The sequence below is a fragment of the Mustelus asterias genome, chromosome 2, assembly GCF_964213995.1.
Source record: "Mustelus asterias chromosome 2, sMusAst1.hap1.1, whole genome shotgun sequence".
NCBI lineage: Eukaryota > Metazoa > Chordata > Chondrichthyes > Carcharhiniformes > Triakidae > Mustelus > Mustelus asterias.
In genome coordinates this window covers 101,004,066-101,027,223 of record NC_135802.1, presented here as the reverse complement: position 1 = coordinate 101,027,223, position 23,158 = coordinate 101,004,066, and the positions used below count along the sequence as shown (strand labels likewise).

General features: G+C 41.7%; 1 protein-coding gene across 1 annotated transcript in view; it reads left to right on the top strand.

Annotated features, from left to right (window-relative positions):
- top2b (DNA topoisomerase II beta) overlaps positions 1-23,158 on the top strand; it is a 161,422-nt gene that overhangs the window by 43,757 nt on the left and 94,507 nt on the right. The window contains exons 7-10 of the mRNA XM_078239375.1: positions 12,507-12,719; positions 20,919-21,092; positions 21,218-21,319; positions 21,417-21,554. Coding sequence (XP_078095501.1) covers positions 12,507-12,719; positions 20,919-21,092; positions 21,218-21,319; positions 21,417-21,554 — 627 coding nt within the window. The remainder of the gene's footprint in view (positions 1-12,506; positions 12,720-20,918; positions 21,093-21,217; positions 21,320-21,416; positions 21,555-23,158) is intronic.

Below are 23,158 nucleotides of genomic sequence, written 5' to 3'. Positions count from 1 at the left end.
TGACTTTCTGTCAACCGTCCAAAAGAGGGCAGTGCCATTTTGCTGAAAAATTTCCTACTTTGATAGTAACAAATAATGCGCTCTAATATAGAATATGGACTTTGAAAACACTCTATTTATAGCATGCAACATATTCAACTCTGGGCAAAATTCTGATTAGCTTGCAAGCCTCGGTCTGTAAACTTGTGCCCTAACTAGGAATTTCAAAATTGCAAAAATGTAATGACAAATGATTAAAAGATATTAGCCTGTGGAATCATCAATTTAGAACAGTGATTTTTAAAGTGTGGTGGTTTGTGAGGGTCCTCCAGATGTTTAGTGGGCTGGTCCAAAATGCAAGTGGCTGAAGCTGGTCTGAGAAAGGTTTGCTGAACTTTGATTCCATGTATGTTTCATGTATCCTGTGCTTGTTGCTGCAGCTGTGAAGCATTTGTTGTCATTTCCAACAATATATCACTATGTGATTCAGTTCACTTGTGGGGCTGTAAACAAAGAAGAGGAACTGGCTGAACATGGAGTCTGACATGAATGAAGCTCTCCAGCTTAGAACTAGACTCATTGAAAGCAGTGCCATTCTTCCCATTAATTCTGATTTTTTTTTTTGCCATGACAAGCAAAAGATATGAGGTGGGACCTGCAGATGTCTAAGTAGTCTATGGATGAAAAGGTTTTCTTCAGTGTTCACCAAGGAGAGGGGCCATGTTTTTGAGGAAGAGAAGGTGTTGCAGGCTAATAGGCTGGAGGAAATAGTTGTTCGGAGGGAGGATGTACTGGCAGTTTTGAATAAACTGCAGGTCGATAAGTCCTCTGCGCCTGATGAAATATATCCTAGGATTCTTTGGGAGGCAAGGGATGAGATTGCAGAGCCTTTGGCTTTGATCTTTGGGTCCTCTCTGTCCACGGGGATGGTGCCAGAGGACTGGAGAGTGGCGAATGTTGTTCCTCTGTTTAAGAAAGGGAATAGAAATGACCCTGGTAATTATAGACCGGTTAGTCTTACTTCGGTGGTTGGTAAATTGATGGAAAAGGTCCTTAGGGATGGGATTTACGACCATTTAGAAAGATGCGGATTAATCTGGGGTAGTCAGCACGGATTCATGAAGGGCAAGTCGTGCCTCACAAATTTGATTGAATTTTTTGAGGAGGTAACTAAGTGTGTTGATGAAGGTAGGGCAGTTGATGTCATATACATGGATTTTAGTAAGGCGTTTGATAAGGTCCCCCATGGTCGGCTTATGATGAAAGTCAGGAGGTGTGGGATAGAGGGAAAGTTGGCATATTGGATAGGTAATTGGCTATCTGATCGAAGACAGAGGGTGGTGGTGGATGGAAAATTTTCGGACTGGAGGCAGGTTGCTAGCGGAGTGCCACAGGGATCAGTGCTTGGTCCTCTGCTCTTTGTGATTTTTATTAATGACTTAGAGGAGGGGGCTGAAGGGTGGATCAGTAAATTTGCTGATGACACCAAGATTGGTGGAGTAGTGGATGAGGTGGAGGGCTGTTGTAGGCTGCAAAGAGACATAGATAGGATGCAAAGCTGGGCTGAAAAATGGCAAATGGAGTTTAACCCTGATAAATGTGAGGTGATTCATTTTGGTAGGATTAATTTAAATGTGGATTACAGGGTCAAAGGTAGGGTTCTGAAGACTGTGGAGGAACAGAGAGATCTTGGGGTCCATATCCACAGATCTCTAAAGGTTGCCACTCAAGTGGATAGAGCTGTGAAGAAGGCCTATAGTGTGTTAGCTTTTATTAACAGGGGGTTGGAGTTTAAGAGCCGTGGGGTTATGCTGCAACTGTACAGGACCTTGGTGAGACCACATTTGGAATATTGTGTGCAGTTCTGGTCACCTCACTATAAGAAGGACGTGGAAGCGCTGGAAAGAGTGCAGAGGAGATTTACCAGGATGCTGCCTGGTTTGGAGGGTAGGTCTTATGAGGAACGGTTGAGGGAGCTCGGGCTGTTCTCTCTGGAGCGGAGGAGGCTGAGGGGAGACTTAATAGAGGTTTATAAAATGATGAAGGGATAGATAGAGTGAACGTTCAAAGACTATTTCCTCGGGTGGATGGAGCTATTACAAGGGGGCATAACTATAGGGTTCATGGTGGGAGATGTAGGAAGGATATCAGAGGTAGGTTCTTTACGCAGAGAGTGGTTGGGGTGTGGAATGGACTGCCTGCAGTGATAGTGGAGTCAGACACTTTCGGAACATTTAAGCGGTTATTGGATAGGCACATGGAGCACACCAGGATGATAGGGAGTGGGATAGCTTGATCTTGGTTTCAGATAAAGCTTGGCACAACATTGTGGGCCGAAGGGCCTGTTCTGTGCTGTACTGTTCTATGTTCTATAGAATTTTGCAGTGCAAATTGCCCATCTAATCTGTGGTAGTGTCATTTCTCTACAAAGCTCCTGATTTAATTCTCTCTTGCTTGTTTCATATACCCCCTTAATATTCCTTTTTCTCAATGAACTGTTTTAATTCCTGTTCTAAAAATATTTATGAACATTGTTTCAACAGTGGTTTATAACAGAGCATCCTATGTTCCAACCACCTACTGTAGAAAGAATGTTTTTATTTTAATAAGTTTCTTAATTTTTTTATTATCCTAAACATGTATCTTACTACAGTGCAACTACTGAAAACATTTCAGTGCCTTTTACATAGTCTTCACAATCTTGGCGGTCTTTATCGGGTCCTAAATTTTCATACTTACAGTTTAAAAACAGAAGTCCGTTCTTGAGTCTCTTGTTATGATCCTGTAGAGACTGATAACTTTAAAAAGAGATTTGAATCCCCAGTGACATCACTTAACAAAATTTGACATTTTAAGACTTTGTACTGTAACAAACACAATGAAAACAATATCAACTAAATAACTAATACATTAAACTACAGAAAATATATCCCCCTTTTAACTTCTGAACATGACTGAAAACCCCACCATGAATTTATATTTTACATCACACTCTCTGTAGTCTTAACAGGGCACAATCCAAAGTTACTCCCTAATTTAAAACTAATATAGAATATCGCATTAGTGAGGACGTAATTTACTAAGACCGACAAAAGATTGAGGGGATTTTGAGGGCAACTGGATACTATTAGACCCAATAAATCAATCATCACAAACTATTGAAATGGCCAGGCTAACACCAGACCGACAGAGTGAGCCATCAAAGGTTGGAGCTGGAAATCTGCATAATTGGAACAATATTGACATGTAGCAGAGATGAGTATTGTGAGAAGATAAGGAAACGGAGATGGTGGATGGAGTGTGCAACTATCTAAACACATTTTAATTTACTGACACCAGACTCAGCCTATCAATGTGGAAGGAAATGAAATGTCTGATGGAAGAGACCACTAGAAAAGAATGCTTGGAGTGTAACAATTTTGTAAATCACAAAGGTTGCACTTATAAGGGATTCTTTGTTAGGAATATATGATGTGGAGATGCCGGTGTTGGACTAGGGTAAACACAGTAAGAAGTCTCTTAACACCAGGTTAAAGTCCAACAGGTTTATTTGGTAGCACAAGCCACTAGCTTTCGGAGTGCTGCTCCTTCATCAGATAAGTGGGAGTTCTGTTCACAAACAGGGCATATAACGACACAAACTCAATTTACAAAATAATGGTTGGAATGCGACTCTTTACTGGTAATTAGGTCTTAAAGGTACAGACAATGTGAATGGCGAGAGGGTTAAGCACAGGATAAAGAGATGTGTATTGTCTCCAGCCAGGACAGTTAGTGAGATTTTGCAAGCCCAGGCAAGTTGTGGGGATTACAGATAGCGTGACATGAACCCAAGATCCCGGTTGAGGCCGTCCTCATGTGTGCGGAACTTGGCGATCAGTCTCTGCTCAGCGATTCTGCGTTGTGTGTTGTGAAGGCCGCCTTGGAGAACGCTTACCCGAAGATCAGAGACCGAATGCCCATGACCGCTGAAGTGTTCCCCAACAGCAAGAGTGTTCTCTTCCTGTTGGGGAACACTTCAGCGGTCACGGGCATCCGGCCTCTGATTTTCGGGTAAGCGTTCTCCAAGGCGGCCTTCACGACACACGACAATGCAGAGTTGCTGAGCAGAGACTGATAGCAAAGTTCCACACACATGAGGACGGCCTCAACCAAGATCTTGGGTTCATGTCACACTATCTGTCACCCCCACGACTTGCCTAGGTTTGCAAAATCTCACTAACTGTCCTGGCTGGAGACAATACCCATCTCTTTAACCTGTGCTTAACCCTCTCTCCATTCACATTGTCTGTACCTTTAAGACTTGATTACCAGTAAAGGGTCGCATTCCAACCATTATTTTGTAAATTGAGTTTGTGTCGTTATATGTCCTGTTTGTGAACAGAACTCCCACTTACCTAACGAAGGGGCAGCACTCCGAAAGCTAGTGGCTTGTGCTACCAAATAAACCTGTAGGAATATGATAGCCATGCACCTACAGGTTAGTGAGCTGTCTACTTGGGTCACAATAATACATATCGAAGAAAGGGCTAGAAGGGTTACTGAAACTGAAAGGAAGGAGTGCAATGGTAGGGTGTGTAGGGGTAGGTGATATAGGTTGACATTTTCAACATCCTTTAAAAGACTTAATGAGAATTGCCTCCAGACTTGATATATATGGGATGCATAGTAATGTATGGCAGTGTACTTTACTATTTGGAAAAGGAGGAATGTTGAATAACTTTATGTAAGTAAGTGGTTGGCATGGTGTGGAAACAATACTGCCTTCATAAATTACTGGCAACAATTTCAAAATTGAAAGGACTGGTACAGGAGAGAGAGGCTTTTTCTAAGCTAAGTAGAAAGAAAGAGGCTTCTAAGAACATTGAGGTAGCAATTGAGAATCATTTAAATTAGATGCATGAGGAGGTGGAGTAGGGGATGAGGGAGGAGATGTGGAGAGAACAATTTTGGGTAAGACCATTGGTCGAGAACAAGTTAATCAATCAGTGAGAACACCTTTTTTTAATGTAATAATGTCACGGATACAAGTTAAATGTATTAATGTATTCCAAGAATAAGGAAACTCAAGAAACAAATGTGACAAATTTATTAATAAACAAGATAAATGAAATAAGGATGGAAAATGCCCCCTAAATTTTGTTCGGGGGGAAAAAGGGAAGCGTTTCATAGCATCTTACAGTGCAGAAGGAGACCGTTCAGCTCAGCATGCCTGTGACTATTCCAGTCCTCTCCTGGGCAGCCTCGCACCTTGAACGCTTTGTGAACTTGACCTCATCTAAAACTTTGCTATCTGAATCCTCCATGTTAACTATTGTCCTTGTGCTTGCTGACTGCATTGACTCCCAGTCCAACAGCACATTAATTTTAAAATTCTCATCCTTGTTTTTAGATCCTTTCATAGCTGCATTTCCCCCCTATCTTTGTCTCCTCTTGAAACCCATCAAGATCTCTGTGCTTACCCAGCTCTGGCCTCTTTCGTATCTTGGGCTTTAATTTTCCACCATTGGCAGCCGCACATTTAGATCAGGCTGTGGATTTCCTTCTAAACCTTTCTGCCTCTCAGGCTAAGAGATACCTCCTGAATCTACCTTTTTGACTAGGCTTGAAACTGAGGATGAATGCAAAAGTAAATATTTGATTATTTCCACCCAATATTCATAAAGAAACACGTGAATAGCGCACCCTCCCGTAACAGAGAGAGCCAAGAAAAGCAATGATGAGTGAAAGTCCTAGACAGGGATAACACTTATCACATCACATAAGAGAGACTAGGGAGGAGAGCTATGGGACAATGGCTGTCATTATGAGGGAGTTCATAGAATCATAGACTCCCTACAGTGCAGAACAGGCCATTCAGTCCATCGAGTCTGCACTGACTCTTTGATAGAATATCTTACCCAGGCCTTCTCCCTACCCTATCCCTGTAACCCCACACATTTGTACCCATCTAACCCGCACATCTTAGGACTGTGGGAGGAAATCTGCAGAAAACCTATGCGGACACTGGGGGAATGTGCAAACTCCACAGTCATCCAAGGCCAGAATTGAATCAAGGTCCTGGAGCTAGGAGGCAGCAATGCTAATCATTGCACCACCTTTCTACCCCGCACGTGTTAGAACATAGAACATAGAACATTACAGCGCAGAACAGGCCCTTCGGCCCACGATGTTGCACCGACCAGTTAAAAAAAAAAACTGTGACCCTCCAACCTAAACCAATTTCTTTTCGTCCATGAACCTATCTACGGATCTCTTAAACGCCCCCAAACTAGGCGCATTTACTACTGATGCTGGCAGGGCATTCCAATCCCTCACCACCCTCTGGGTAAAGAACCTACCCCTGACATCGGTTCTATAACTACCCCCCCTCAATTTAAAGCCATGCCCCCTCGTGCTGGATTTCTCCATCAGAGGAAAAAGGCTATCACTATCCACCCTATCTAAACCTCTAATCATCTTATATGTTTCAATAAGATCCCCTCTTAGCCGCCGCCTTTCCAGCGAAAACAATCCCAAATCCCTCAGCCTCTCCTCATAGGATCTCCCCTCCATACCAGGCAACATCCTGGTAAACCTCCTCTGCACCCTCTCCAAAGCCTCCACATCCTTCCTGTAATGTGGGGACCAGAACTGCACACAGTACTCCAAGTGCGGCCGCACCAGAGTTGTGTACAGTTGCAACATAACGCTACGACTCCTAAATTCAATCCCCCTACCAATAAACGCCAAGACACCATATGCCTTCTTAACAACCTTATCTACTTGATTCCCAACTTTCAGGGATCTATGCACACATACACCTAGATCCCTCTGCTCCTCCACACTATTCAAAGTCCTCCCGTTAGCCCTATACTCAACACATCTGTTATTCCTACCAAAGTGAATTACCTCACACTTCTCCGCATTAAACTCCATCCGCCACCTCTCGGCCCAACTTTGCAACCTGTCTAAGTCTTCCTGCAAACTACGACACCCTTCCTCACTGTCTACCACACCACCGACTTTGGTGTCATCAGCAAATTTGCTAATCCACCCAACTATACCCTCATCCAGATCATTAATAAATATTACAAACAGCAGTGGCCCCAAAACAGATCCCTGAGGTACACCACTTGTAACCGCACTCCATGATGAATATTTACTATCAACCACCACCCTCTGTTTCCTATCCGCTAGCCAATTCCTGATCCAATTTCCTAGATCACCCCCAATCCCATACATCTGCATTTTCTGCAGAAGCCTACCATGGTGAACCTTATCAAACGCCTTACTAAAATCCATATATACCACGTCCACTGCCTTGCCCCCATCCACCTCCTTGGTCACTTTCTCAAAAAAACTCAATAAGGTTAGTAAGGCACGACCTACCTGCCACAAAACCATGCTGACTATCACCTATCAATTCATTACTCTCCAAATAACTATAAATCCTATCCCTTATAATTTTTTCCAACATCTTGCCGACAACAGAAGTGAGACTCACCGGTCTATAATTCCCGGGGAAGTCTCTGTTCCCCTTCTTAAACAGTGTTGGTGTACAGAGGTGAGGTATCTTGATTGGAAAAAAGCTAATATGATATCCATATTCAAAATAAGAGACAAAACAGATGCAGACAACTACAGATCCAACAGTTTTCCAATCTATATAAAATGATCCAGTTGACTATCAGAAGTAATCTTGCACAGTAACCATTCAATCAGAAGAAAAATAGACTATGTGACAACTTGCTTTAAAAAACTTTAAGGAAGCGATAGTTCAGTGGTCAGTGGTAAGCCTGATGATGTGAACCTAGATTTCCAAAAAAATATAGTGTAAACTGTTAATTATGAGGAAAGACTGGAGAATGTGAGCTTTTGAATCAAGAAACTGTGTCTAAGAGTTGATTCTACAGAAAATATAAGATAATCAAAGGAATGGAAAAATAAACCTTTTTGTTTAAAGATGAATCGTGACAAGAGAACATGAAGCCAAATCAATTATCTGTAAATTTAGGATCGATATTTTAAAAAACCACCATTAAATACTTCAGTCAATGTATGACCCAAAAAGAATACAGCAGGCTGAAACTATCTGTCAAAAATTTGGACATTAGGATTCTTATGAATAGATGAACCAAGAAGGTCAAATGATCGTTTCATTTCTAATGTCTTCAATGCTACTTTGAATACTATCCTTCACTAAGGCTTCTACGAGGAACTCTCACGTTTCTGTCATCTGAATGTCCACCTTTTCTATCAAAACTGAGCCACAGTATCATTCTTTCACTCTTCATTGCATCTTGCCCATCTCAGTAGTTTCTTCTTCAACCTGAATGATGTTTTTATCATTAATGTGCTGATAAAAATTCTATTCCTTTGGCCATTATGTTTTTTTAACTTTTTTTGTACTTCTGATTTTTCTGTAGCTGGCAATTATCGCTATATTTATCAAATTTATTTTTAAGTAATAAATGCCTTTCGTTCCAAGTAGCATCTGATCATCCCATGAATTATGGAGCCCAGTTTTTTTAAATTCATTATGCTATTAGGTGGGGGGGGAAACAAGATCAGCACGTATGACCTGTCCTCAGTTGACCTGAAGAGGTGTTCAGCTGCCACTTTGAACTGCTGCAGTCCATCTGATAAAGAAATTTCCAGGGTATTGTTTTGGAGGGTGTCTCAGGATTTGACTAAGGAGCAATAATATATTTCAAGTTGTGATGGTGTTCGGACTTGGAATGGTGTTTCCAAGCGCTTGCTATCCCTGCCATTCTAGGTGGTAGAGGTTGCAAGTTCGGGGGATGATGTTGAAACAACCTTGCTGCTGCAGTCCATCTTATAGATGGTACACTGCAACCACATTGCACCCATGGTGAAGGGAGTAAACATTTGAGATAGTTGATAGGGTGTCCATCAATAGGGCTGCTTTGTTCTGGATGGTGTTGAACCTCTAGGGTGCTTTAGGAGCTGCACATATCAAGGCAACTGGGGAATATTACGTCACATTTCTGACTTATGCCTTGTAGGTGGTGAAAAGGCTTTGTGGTGTGTGAAAGTGAAAACAACTTTAAGAACAAATGACAGGTGGCCAGGGAGGAGGGAGTGTTTTGCATTGAGGTAATACATGTATGGAATATTTTAAGATGGAGGAGAAAGTTGCTGAACTCAATGTTGAGTCCTGAGAGCCACAATGTGCCCAATTTCTTAAAGTTACTACATTTTGTTGCAGTTTATTTTGCTCTAACTCCTGTTCTTTCAGTTCCAACAAAAAGGGTCCATGACTCAAACCGTTGACTGACAGATGCTGGCAGACCTGCTGAGTTTTTCTAGCTAACTCTTGTTCACCATTGATAACTTACAAGCATCAGTACTCTGCCACCTTAAGTTATATTAGTACTTTGCTTATAAATGTTGTTTGTTTGACGTCTGAGCTGCACGCAAGCTGTTATGCTTTGAAGAGTTGCTGCTCTTTTTTGAATCTCTTTAGCTTAGTTGCCCCATTTTAGTTAATCAAATCCCCTTGTTATATTTGTTTTCTGCCAAACACCATACTGTGCGTTGAATTCCCTCCCACTTTTGGTTGTACCTTGTATATTGCAACAATCTGACATCCTAGGTTCATGAATCGTCCTAATATATGAAGGTGTTTCGATGGAGAAGATTGTGGTTCATCACATCATCAGGTTTCGCTCTAATGAAATAATTCTTTGGAATAAGCATATAGGGGCATATCCAGACATACTGGAAACCACATCTTGTTAGATTTTAAGTACTATTTACAGTTCTACAATTTAGCCACAGGAGTTCAATGATTAAGACAAATCATTTTGCTTATGCTCAGGCAGCTCATGGAATAAAAGGGACAGTAGCAAAAGGATAACAGATTGGCTGAGTGACAGGAAACAGACTAATGGGGTTATTAGATGTTTTTCGGGCTGGAGGAAGGGTTGTGGTGGAGTTCCCCAGGGAGTTGGTCGGGATCCTTGCTTTTCTTGATGTATATTAATGATTTAGATCTTGGTGTACAGGGAGCAGTTTCAAAATGTGCAGACGATACAAACCTTAGAAGCATTGTAAACTGTGAGGACTGTGTAGAGTTTCAAAAGAGCATAGACAAGTTGGTGAAATGGGTGAATAAGTTCAATGCGGGAAAAATGTACGGTGATGCATTTTGGTAGGAAGAACATGGAGAGACAACACAAAATAAGGAGTAGCGGGACCTACATATGCATAAGCCATTGAAGGTAGCAGGTTGAGAGCAGTTAATAAAGCACACAGTATCCTAGGGTTTATTAATAGAGGCATTGAATACAGATCAAGGAGGTTACGTTGAGCTTGTATAAGACACCAGTTGGACCTCAGCTAGAATGCTGCATTCAGTTCTGAGCCCCACATTTTAGGGAGGATGTGAAGGCATTGGAGAGAGTGCAGAAAAGGTTTACAGGAATGATTCCAGGGATGAGAAACCTCAGTTATGAAGATAGATTGGAGAAGTCGGGACTCTTTTCCTTGGAGAAAAGAAAGCTGAAGGGAGATTTGAGAGACTTATTCAAACTTATTAAAAGCATGGACAGGGTAGATAGAAAGAAACCGTTCCTATTTGTGGAAGAAACGAAAACCAGAGGGCACTGATTTAAAATAATTGGTAAAAGGAAAAAAAGCAATATGAGAAAAACTTTTATCATGTAGCAAGTGGTTGGGGCCTGGAATGTAATGCCTGAGACTGTTGTGGAGGCAGGTTCAAGTAAAGCACTTGAGGGATTTGGAGGATTATTTGAAAATGAACAGTGCAGTGTTACGGGGAGAAGGCAGGAGAATGGCACTAGATGAAATGCTCATTTGGAGAGCTGATGCAGACACGATGGGCCAAATGGTTGCCTCCTGCATTATAACAATTCTGCGATTTAACTGATTGACACATACCCATTCTATGGTCTGATGGCCTCTGATATTTGTTGACTGGTATATTAAAGAAATCACTTATTGTGTCTATGTCGGGTTTTCAAAGTTTTTTTCAGATCCAGTTCCAAAGGTTTGTGGAATGCTGGGAGGCAATGTTTGGCCAATTTCTGAAAGTTCTCCATTATGAATGGCCTTTTTGCAGTACTTTCTTTTGGGCTTTTAAAATGTTGACTTTTTTATGGTTGAATGGGTTCTTGCAAGACTCAACCCCTAATTGACTGATGTTCTAACACCTCAGAGTATCCTCATTTTTATACCAACTTCTCCTGTTCTCTCTGAGTCAAGGGCTCATTTATTAACTTTTGTTGTCAGCTTTTAAATGTTGGCTTCTTGTAAATTAAATGTATTTTTTGACAAAGGACTAACTACAGTGGGATGGTTATTTGCTGCAGACTACCCAACTTTTGACCTGTTTTTAGAGCCACAGTATTAATGTGAATGGTCCAGTTAAGTTCCTGGCCAATAGTGATGCAAGGGTGTTGGTGGGGAAATCATTGAATGTCAAGGGTGAGTGATTGGACTTTCTTGTTCATGATGATCATTTTCTGGTGCTTGTTTGGAATGAGCTACATACTACTTAAGCCTGAATGTTGCCCACTTGTTGCGGTGTGAACACACAGACCACTTCATTATCTGAAGTTGGGAATGGAACTGAGTGCCAGAATCATTAATGAACATTTCCACTGAGTTTGATGGAAGAAAGATAATTGATGAAGCTACTGAAGATGGTTGAGTCGAAGTCACTGACCTGAGGAACTCCTGCAGTGATGTTCTGTGTCTGAGATAATAGGGATCTAACAAATACAACTATCTTCCTTTTGTGTTGGTTATGACTCCTAATGGAGACTTTCCTGCCTAATTCCCATTGACTTCAATTTTACTCGGGCTCCTTGATGCCATGCTCTGTCAAATGCTGCTTTGATGCCAGGTGTATTATTCTCACCTCACCTCTGAAATTCAGCTCTCTTGTCCATGTTTGAATCAAGGCTGTAATAACAAGTTGATTGGAAGCTGATGGATCCCAAACTGGGCAACGTTAAACACATTTGACACACTCCAGCCATGCTTTAGAGTTTTTATGCTGCGTGAAAAAAGGCTGTTTTTACCCGTATGTCATTTATTTTTTTCCTTTTTCATGCTGATCTTACAAATATAACAATGCAAGCTAAAAATCAACCATAGACAAAATATGATTTTTTTACTGTATCATTTTTACCTCTTTGGGTATTTCCCATTATTGATTTTAAAAGTTCTGTTTACTTTTTCTCATTTAACCCGTACCAATGTTTTTATAGCATTTAGGACTGGACTGGACTGTACAGATACTGTGGAAAACTGTTCATTTTAAGATTGAATCCTTTATTTGGACTAAGGTTGTGTGGCTCCTTTTAAATTTATGCCTTTACTCATGGATGAGAGTTCGTCTGTAATTGCTTAACTGTAAACAAAATAATGCAAAATTACTTTATCATGTTAGAAACTTGTGTAAAGTGAAAATGGCAATCTTTGTTAAATGTATACCTAAGCTATGAACAAAATGGAATTTAACAAAACTTCAAAGTATTCATGTTTTATTTAAACAGACATGGACAAACAATATGAACAAATCATCTGACGCGAAGATTAAGTACTTTGATGGTGATGATTATACATGTATTACATTCCAACCTGATCTGTCAAAATTCAAAATGGAAAAACTGGATAAAGATATAGTGGCACTCCTGACACGAAGAGCTTATGATGTAGCTGGGTCATGTAAAGGAGTCAAAGTCATGTTCAATGGAAAGAAATTGCCAGTAAGTGTTTTTAGTATATTGGTTTAAATTACTTTTTGGAGTAAATCAGTAGATCAGGTGTATTAGCATTTTTGCTTCTAACTAAAAGATCTAATTTTTAATTTTTTTTGCCAGCTGTTAAAATTATCTTTGGTTTGTATGGCTTTGTTTTATCTTTTCGATTTTGTTTATGCCTTGAAGAAATCTCCTAGGCTATGGGATCTGTTTGTCTCATTAAAGGTGTGTATCTGTGGGCTGGGATGACTGGGTTATGTTGTTTCCAGCTGGCAGAGTGTCTGTGCTAAATACTCCACTGCAACTGTCTGGCTAAAATGCTAATTGAGCAGAAGAGATCACACTTCTAATGCAATCAGGGTATGGTGCTTTTAGCATCCAGTGTTCTAAGTTTGTCTCTTATGAACGTTACATGGTATAGGCTGATTCCGGGGATTGCAGGACTGATGTATGAGGAGAGATGGACTAAATTAGGATTGTTTTTGCTGGAGTTCAGACAAATGAGGGGAGATCTCATAGAGACTTACAAAATTCTATCAGAACTAGACAGGATAGATGTAGGGAGGATGTTTCAGATGGTGGGGGAGCCCAGAACCAGAGTCTGAGGATTCAGGGTAGACCATTTAGGACTGAGATGAGGAGACATTTCTTCACCCAACGAGTGATGAGTCTGTGGAATTCATTACCACAGGAAGTAGTTGATGCCAAAACATTGAATGTATTCAAGAGGTGGCTAGATATAGCACTTGGGGCGAATGGGATCAAAGGTTATGGGGAGAGAGCAGGATTAGTTAGCCAGCTGGAAACAACTAGTTGGATGATCAGCCATAATTGTGATGAATGGCGGAGCAGGCTCAAAGGTCCAAATGGCCGCCTCCTGCTCCTATCTTCTATGTTTTCATGATTCTATGTAGAAGGAAATTGTTAGAGAGGAAAACTGGTATTGTTGCTCTTGCATCACGTATAAATTTCACACATGCTGACCAATCGGGGAGTTGTATTGAAGACCAAGGAGAAGGATGCATTTCAAACTGTTCAGCCCTCCATTTAGGGGACAGGTGACGGTGGGGTGAAGACAAGTTGAAAATTGAACTTTTCTGAGCTAAATTTTGTTGAATGATAGATTTCTAATCCAGTACTTAAACTGAATCTTTTCCTCCTGGATAGCAAAAGCAATTATTTAAATTCTTAGTGGATTTACTGTAGAATTAGTCAAGGCACCTTGTCTCCATTTTTGCTTTTTCTATTGCCTTCATGTTGCTGCTACTTAGTGTTTTTCTCTCCATCTCTTTGCTTGGTTTTTGCTTTTCTGCTGTCTTTTCCTTTTTGGATGTATGTTGCAATATAATGGTAAGAGTTTTAACAACACCAGGTTAAAGTCCAACAGATTTATTTGGTAGCAAATACCATGAGCTTTCGGAGCGCTGCTCCTTCGTCAGATGGAGTGGAAATCTGCTCTCAAACAGGACACAGACACAAAATCAAGTTACAGAATACTGATTAGAATGCGAATCCCTACAGCCAACCAGGTCTTAAAGAGACAGATAATGTGAGTGGAGGGAGCATTAAGCACAGGTTACAGAGATGTGTATTGTCTCCAGACAGGACAGCCAGTGAGATTCTGCAAGTCCAGAAGGCAAGCTGTGGGGGTTACTGATAGTGTGACATAAATCCAACATCCCGGTTTAGGCCGTCCTCATGTGTGCGGAACTACTGCAAAGAAGTGTACCGACAACTGAGCAACGAGGAACACTACAGACAGTTACCCACAGATCCAACCAAAGAACACACACATCAACTCAACACTCTGATCAAGACCTTCATCCCGGACCTTCAAAGCACCCTCCGTGCTCTCATCCCACGTACTCCCCTCGTTGGAGATCTCTACTGCCTCCCGAAGATACACAAGGCAAACACACCCGGCCGTCCCATCGTATCGGGCAATGGGACCCTGTGTGAGAACCTCTCCGGCTATGTCGAGGGCATCTTGAAACCCATTGTACAAAGAACCCCCAGCTTTTTTCGCGACACTATGGGCTTCCTACAGAAACTCAACGCACATGGAGCAGTTGAACCAGGAGCACTCCTCATCACAATGGATGTCTCGGCACTCTACACCAGCATCCCCCACGATGATGGCATTGCTGCAACGGCCTTAGTACTCAACGCCGACAACTGCCAGTTTCCAGATGCAATTTTGCAACTCATCCGCTTCATCCTGGACCACAACGTCTTCACCTTCAACAACCAGTTCTTCATCCAGACACATGGAACAGCCATGGGGACCAAATTCGCACCTCAATATGCCAACATCTTCATGCACAGGTTCGAACAAGACTTCTTCACCGCACAGGACCTTCAACCGATGCTATACACTAGATACATCGATGACATTTTCTTCCTTTGGAGTCATGGTGAGCGATCACTGAAACAACTATATGATGACATCAACAAGTTCCATCCCACCATCAGACTCACCATGGACTACTTTCCGGAATCGGTTGCATTCTTGGACACACGCATCTCCATTAAGGACGGTCACCTCAGCATCTCACTGTACCGCAAGCCCACGGGTAACCTCACGATGCTCCACTTCTCCAGCTTCCACCCTAAACATGTTAAAGAAGCCATCCCCTACGGACAAGCCCTCCATATACACAGGATCTGCTCGGATGAGGAGGATCGCAACAGACACCTCCAGACGCTGAAAGATGCCCTCATAAGAACAGGATATGGCGCTCGACTCATAGATCGACAGTTCCGATGCACCACAGCGGAAAACCGCACTGACCTCCTCAGAAGACAAACACGGGACACGGTGGACAGAGTACCCTTCGTCGTCCAGTACTTCCCCGGAGCAGAGAAGCTACGGCATCTCCTCCGGAGCCTTCAACATGTCATTGATGAAGACGAACATCTCGCCAAGGCCATCCCCACACCCCCACTTCTTGCCTTCAAACAACCGCACAACCTCAAACAGACCATTGTCCGCAGCAAACTACCCAGCCTTCAGGAGAACAGGGACCACGACACCACACAACCCTGCCACAGCAACCTCTGCAAGACGTGCCGGATCATCGACACGGATGCCATCATCTCATGTGAGAACACCATCTACCAGGTACACGGTGCCTACTCTTGCAACTCGGCCAACGTTGTCTACCTGATACGCTGCAGGAAAGGATGTCCCGAGGCATGGTACATTGGGGAAACCATGCAGACGCTACGACAACGGATGAATGAACACCGCTCGACAATCACCAGGCAAGACTGTTCTCTTCCTGTTGGGGAGCACTTCAGCGGTCATCGGCATTCAGCCTCTGATCTTCTGGTAAGCGTTCTCCAAGGCGGCCTTCACGACACACGACGTCGCAGAGTTGCTGAGCAGAAACTGATAGCCAAGTTCCGCACACATGAGGACGGCCTAAACCGGGATGTTGGATTTATGTCACACTATCAGTAACCCCCACAGCTTGCCTTCTGGACCTGCAGAATCTCACTGGCTGTCCTGTCTGGAGACAATACACATCGCTTTAACCTGTGCTTAATGCTCCCTCCACTCACATTATCTGTCTCTTTAAGACCTGGTTGGCTGAAGGGATTCGCATTCTAATCAGTATTCTGTAACTTGATTTTGTGTCTCTGTGTCCTGTTTGAGAGCAGATTTCCACTCCATCTGACGAAGGAGCAGCGCTCCGAAAGCTAATGGTATTTGCTACCAAATAAACCTGTTGGACTTTAACCTGGTGTTGTTAAAACTCTTACTGTGTTTACCCCAGTCCAACGCCGGCATCTCCACATCATGACTGCAATATAATGGGACAGAGAATACAAGCCATGGGGCAAAGGGTAGTGGAAAGGGAGTGTGGATTTACAGTTGCAGGTTGATTGGTAAGGTTCTGGTGCTGGGGTTAGAGTGCACACTGGAAATTCATCCTCTGTATCCAAAACTGCAGTTCTACACCACCTCTCATCTCCCCTTTCAACCATTGTAGCACCATAACTTATCTCAAGGGTTTTCAAACTGGGGATCTGCAGTCAGTCTGGCCAGGGTTCAAGAAGAGCGAGGCCGGCGGGCTCCCAGGAAGACAGAACGAGGGCCTGAGAAGATCTAGACTGGCAGGGCTCCAAGAAGAGCATGGGCTGGGGGCCCTAAGAAGAGCTGGAGCTGTGGTGGGGGGGCCGAAGAAGAGCCAGGGTTGAGGGTGCTATCTAGAAGAGGTGGGGGCTTGACAGGGGGGTGAGTTAGTGATGGTGTGGTTGAGGGTGGGTGAGCGTGAGGGGTGTGAGGGTGCTCCCATTAAAAATGACAAAAAGAAGATAAGACTTGGAAGTATTTGTTGAATAACAGAACTTTTGTATTATAATAAATGTTTACATATAAAACATCAAAACTTATTTTAAGTTTTTGTATGTTTGTACCTATTGTGCAGTAATAATTTTTTTGTGGTTTAATTCTTCAAAATATTTTTTCGGGTTCCTTCAGTGCTCTTGGGAAGGTCAAAAGGGTTCTGCGGCTGGAAAAGTTTGGGAACCCCTAACTTATGCCATATGCTACTCTGTCCTTTAATGTACCACATCATTATTGTGTTCTATCCAATCACTGTTTCCTCACCACATACTCATCCTCCATCATTGCTTCTCTTTCTGGTCCAATTCCTGTCACTGCTTCACGTCCCTGTCCCCTTATAGTTGGTAAATAGACTGAACATTTAAAAATAAATGTATTGGTTGCCCTGCTCAGATGATGAAATTTGATGCATTGCTTTATAACAAGTTTCCCTTTGTGAAATTTTCTAAGGACTGCAATAGCACGGGTGCAGACATGCTTACCAAGGCCCATGAAGATATCAAGTGGTGGGAATTAAGTGGGACATTAGTGAAATTGAATGACCTGTAATGAAGGAATATGAAGTGACGGCTTATTTTTGCTCCAAAATTCTGTTGGCTTTTCTCTGTATTCAACATGTGTCACTGGTAATCAAACTTGAGGATAGTTTAGGATAATCTAGTCAATGAATTAATTATGTAAAATATTTTTACCAGCCTCTGACAATAAATGTGTAAAGTAGAAAAGATGTAGAGATGCCAGCGTTGGACTGGGGTGGGCACAGTAAGAAGTTTCACAACACCAGGTTAAAGTCCAACAGGTTTATTTGGTATCATGAGCTTTCGGAGTGCTGCTCACTCATCTGATGAAGGAGCAGTGCTCCAAAAGCTTGTGATACCAAATAAACCTGTTGGACTTTAAGAAGTCTCAACACCAGGTTAAAGTAGAAAAATAATTTATTCCCCAATGCAATAAATTCCCCAATTCTTTACCTCGCGTATTAACAAAACAATCATCTCTTTAAATCAGTCGGCATTTTCCTAAGATTGGTTTAAAATGTTTTTCACTAGATAAGACTATATATTGATTCATATTCCATTTTTTGTGATACTGTCAAATTAGCAACTTCTTCCTGAATCAAATAGGAAGGATAGTGTTTACTGAGGCATGGGTGGGAAGACGTTGACCCTCGTCATGAAACAGCCATTGCTGGGAGTTTCTTTGTAGATGAGAAACGAGCACAGCTCTTGTCCATTTTCAAAGAGGGTAGCAAATAAAAAATTAGTCAGCTTCACATTCATAGCTAGTTAACAATAGCATCTATTATCAGTAATACATACAATTGGTTCCATAACCATGACCCAGCAAATGATCATTCAGGAAAGGAGATTTTGCTTTCCCAACCTCCTTGACTGTGTTTTAAAGTGGTGACATCCTGAGCGGATTCTTTAAAAGCCCTACAATGTGGTGTACCTAGCTTGAAAAGACTTGCATTTATATAACAAAGTGCCTTTCTTGATCACTGGATATCTTAAAGCAGTCAAATAATTACATTTAAAGTGTGGTTTGTTGTAATGTTGGAAATGTGGTAACTAATTTGCATACAACAAACTCCCACAAACAGTAAAGAGATAATACCCAGATAATCTTCCTGTAATGTTAATTGAAGGATAAATATTGGGCAAGACACTGGGATAACTCACCTGTTCTTCTTGGAAATAATGCCGTAGGTTCTTCTGTGTCCACCTGAAGAGCAGACAGGACCTTGGTTTAATGTCTCATCTTAAAGATTTTCCAAAAAGTACTTTATAGAATTCAGACAGGCTTAAAACTAAGGCCACTACTTAGATGTAAAGCAGTGGGAATTTAAAGTAAAACTTGAGAATTGATGAGAAATTAGTTGGTAGGCAAGATGCAATGTATGCTTGTTCAGGGAGTGAAGTTCAAATGAGAGTCCTCCCCAGTGGATTGTTCTAACCATTGATATCCAGATTCCTACTTTGGTCTGATTTACATTAATAACTTGAGTTCAGAATCTCAATGGAAATTCATGAAATTTGCCAATGATCCCAAAAAAATACTATATCAGTTAAATCTGAAGAAACAGCTCTTAAAATATACATTTAATTTCCTGAGTATGTGTGAAGTAGTGACTATTGAAGTTTGATTGATGAATGTACACTGTTGCTCATAGAAAAAATGGGCACTGAAATGCTCTTTGAATGATGTTGAAAAATATGAAGGGATGTTAATAGATTGGGCACTAACTGCGCCCAATGATATGAAGTAGCAAACAAGCTATGAGTGGCACAGTAGTTAACACTGCTGCCTCACAGAACCAGAGACCCGGGTTTGATTCCGGCCTCGGGTGACTGTGTGGAGTTTGCATGTTCTCCCCATCAAAGACCAATACAGCACAGGAACAGGCCCTTCGGCCCTCTAAGCCTACACCGATCATGTGTTCCCAACGAGACTATCTGTTTGTATCCCTCTAAAGAACAAAGAACAATCCCGCCCGAGAGGCCGGCATCAGCGCACTGGCCGGCCCAACACCCCCCTCCCCCTCAAAAAAAAACGATTGCAGCACCACCCCCTCCATTGAGGCTCAATGGCCTCTGCCCCCACCAGCAAGGCCATCACGCCTGGTCCCCATTGCTGGGGGGCCAGCTTTAATCCCCACTGGTGGGAACCTCCGCGGGTGGGGGCAGAAACTTTAGCGAGCCCAGATGATTGCAACCCAGGCTCACTAAATAGATGCTAATCATTATTACCATATTGTAATCAGCAAGGCTTATTACGCCATACAAAATGGCCCAGGAAAGTCATGACACTCCCTTTTCAGCCCTCCCACTGGCATTTCCCAGCCTGCTGCACTACCCGAGCAGCAAGAACTGTGCTTACCCAGTCCAACGCCGGCATCTCCACATCATGGCTACTTGAGCAGTGCAGCGAGCCGGGAAAATTGTGCGCATAGGCAATTCAACCTTAAAAAAAAGTCACTTCCCAGTGATATGTAAGGTGTTGAATATTCAAAAAAAGGCAAATCCAGTACTCTTAAAATGACAAAGGGCTACCATAAAAGGTAGAGTTTTGGTTGATTATAAGAAGTTTGTTGCACATTAAGTGGACTCTGGAAATATTTAAGAATGCTGCATTGATGGAAGAACCTTGCGTATTATCTAGAAGCATAAGCTAAGAATGGCTGGATGACTCTTGTTTTTTTAAAATTTATTTTACCGGACATGAACTTTGCTGGCTGGGCCAGTATTTATTGTCCGTCCCTAACTGTCCTTCTATTCAGAGGGCATTTGAAAATCAACCACATTGCTGTGTGGATCTGGAGTCACATGTAGGCAGGACCAGGTAAAGGACAGCAGACCTCTTTCCCTAAAGGACGTTAGTGAACCAGATGGCAACAATTGACAATGGTTTCATGGTAATCATTAGACTTTTAAATTTTGGATGTTTTTTTAAAAATTCAATTTCTGTTGTGGTGGGATTTGAACCTGGATCTCAAGACCTTGCTCTGGGTCTCTGGATTACTAGCCCAGTGACACTACCACTGCCTCTCCAAGTTTGTCTTTGTGTTTTTCACATCAGGTTATAGGGTACTCCACTGAGTATGTACTCTGCCCCAGCATCACCCTGCTATCACAAAACATATTCATTCAAAACTTTAGCTCAAGAAATTAATGTTTACAAAAAGTATACATTTTGGTGTGGGGTATAGTTTCCGTTCAGGGTGAAAGTGAATTAAGAATTCCAACAAGCTTAAAATATTGGGATGCAGGGAAAAGAATAGTGGATTGGAGGTAAGGAAAAGCAACTAATGTATGGTTTGATTTTGACAACTTGTTTTATTTTTTGCCTGATAGATAAATGGGTTCCGGAGCTATGTTGAACTTTATGTGAAAGATAAATTGGATGAAACTGGCGTTGCACTAAAGGTGGTTCATGAATCTGTGAATGATCGATGGGAAGTGTGCCTGACCATGAGTGAGAAAGGCTTCCAGCAAATCAGTTTTGTAAATAGTATTGCTACTACAAAGGTTGGTATTTGAGTTACCTTTGCATTCAACCATTACTTTTTGAAAGTTCAAGGAACTTGTACTATTTTTCATTGCATATTAGAATTATTAAGTTTCGGAATTTAATGAAGATCTTATTTTCTCAGGGTGGTAGACATGCTGATTATGTAGTTGATCAGATTGTTAGTAAACTGATTGAAGTTGTGAAAAAGAAGAACAAAGCTGGAGTATCAGTGAAACCTTTTCAGGTTAGTTGTTAGCTGAACTGTACCTAAAACTTTGCATCAAAAATCATATCATTAACTTGAGGAAAACAATAAGTATGTGTATTCTCCTTTTACATAGGTAAAAAATCATATATGGGTCTTTGTCAACTGCCTGATTGAAAACCCAACATTTGATTCTCAGACAAAAGAAAATATGACTCTTCAACCTAAGAACTTTGGGTCCAAGTGCGTCCTTTCTGAGAGGTTCTTCAAAGCAGTTAGTATTTCAATGTTACTGCATCAATGTTTGCAATTTTATATTAGTAATTTGTTTATTGACATGGAGTTGATTTTAACCTGCAACAATGGATGGGTTTAATTTTGGGTGGCAGGTTAAAATATTAAACTGAAACAGGAAGCTGTCCACTTTTGGTTTAAGAGAGCAGATTCCCAATCCGTTCTTGGGAAGTGGATCGATCTTTGAAACTTTTTAAAGGAGGCTACATGATTCCATTTTTACTGTAGCTCTGTTTTTAACCTTTAACTGGGTTTCTTGGGTATTGAAAACTCAGCAGGTAAAAGGAGGTGAAAAGGGTTCTGGATCTATTGGGATAAGTTCTCTTCCTACTTGTGGGTAGGAGGAGCAAAAGTGCTTCTTCCAGGCCCAGCAAGCAAACCCGGTTTAAACACCGCTCACTATCTCCAAAATCTCCCCATACATTGACTCCTCTCCCCATCTCTACCCTCACAGTCACCAACACCCATGACACATCACTCTACTTATTCCCTTTTCCCAAGAACTCTGATTCTCTCGCAATCCGCCTTGTGCACTTTGGACTGCCCAGTCCTTTCAACAATGTTTCATTCACTACCGACACTCCCCCACAAATCCGGCGATCTGTACCCCCAACAACTAGACAACTTAATTGATCCTCAGCTGCAGCTCTTTCTGTAGAACTTTCCCATATTTCAATCAGGCTGGCTTTTGGGTAGGAAATCTCTTAGATTAAAAAAAATGAACATACATTGTGGAGTTGAAACCCCACTCCCAGTAAATTTCAGCATGCAAATAGGAAATTGGAACCCTTTTCCTGACTTGATGTTTTTTAAAACAGGAAGATTGTTATGAAAATGCATTAGTGGTCAATTGCAAAAGGATTATTAACATACGTATGTACCTGGAAAACTAACTTTGTTTGTCCCTGGCATTTTCATATTACCCAAAGTTTGTATTTCTTTGTTTTCCTGTTTTACCTGGGATTAGGCAGCAGAACCAATGGTGCAATATTTTCCACCCCATTTTCTCTGATGTATGGGACCGCAGGCCACTGCTTCAAACAAACAAATTTGTTTTTACAAATAAGATTCATATAGCATCAGTTGAAGTTGATTAAATTTTGAAATACCAATGGATGAATCGTGCACCATCCTTGCTATGCCCATTGGTACTTGGCTCTCAGTGGCTTACGTTGCGAAGTTGAGTTTGTAAAGATGTAAAGAATATAAAATGCTAGAGGGGAAAAAAGAACATTGCGTGGTCCCTTTAAAAGCTGATGTTTTGTTTCAGTGCTTGGAGGTTTAAAATGCAAAGTACACAGAGTCCAAGCTGAAACATTTGTATCAAAGGCCAGGCAACAGTGTTGCCTTGGTAACAGGCTTCAGGCATTTGAATGTTTTTGAATTCAGCCTATCAATTTAAAGCAGACACTCAGATACCAAGAATCTATAACATTTTAAGTTTGATGATGTTGACAAAATCAGACCAATTCTATTGTAGGAAAAGTGATAGGTCATCACAGGTATAAAAGAGAGTGCAAGGGGGAAAAACAGGAGATAACAACTGCCACCTATCAAGTCTTGAGAGAGAGAGAGCAGCTGTCA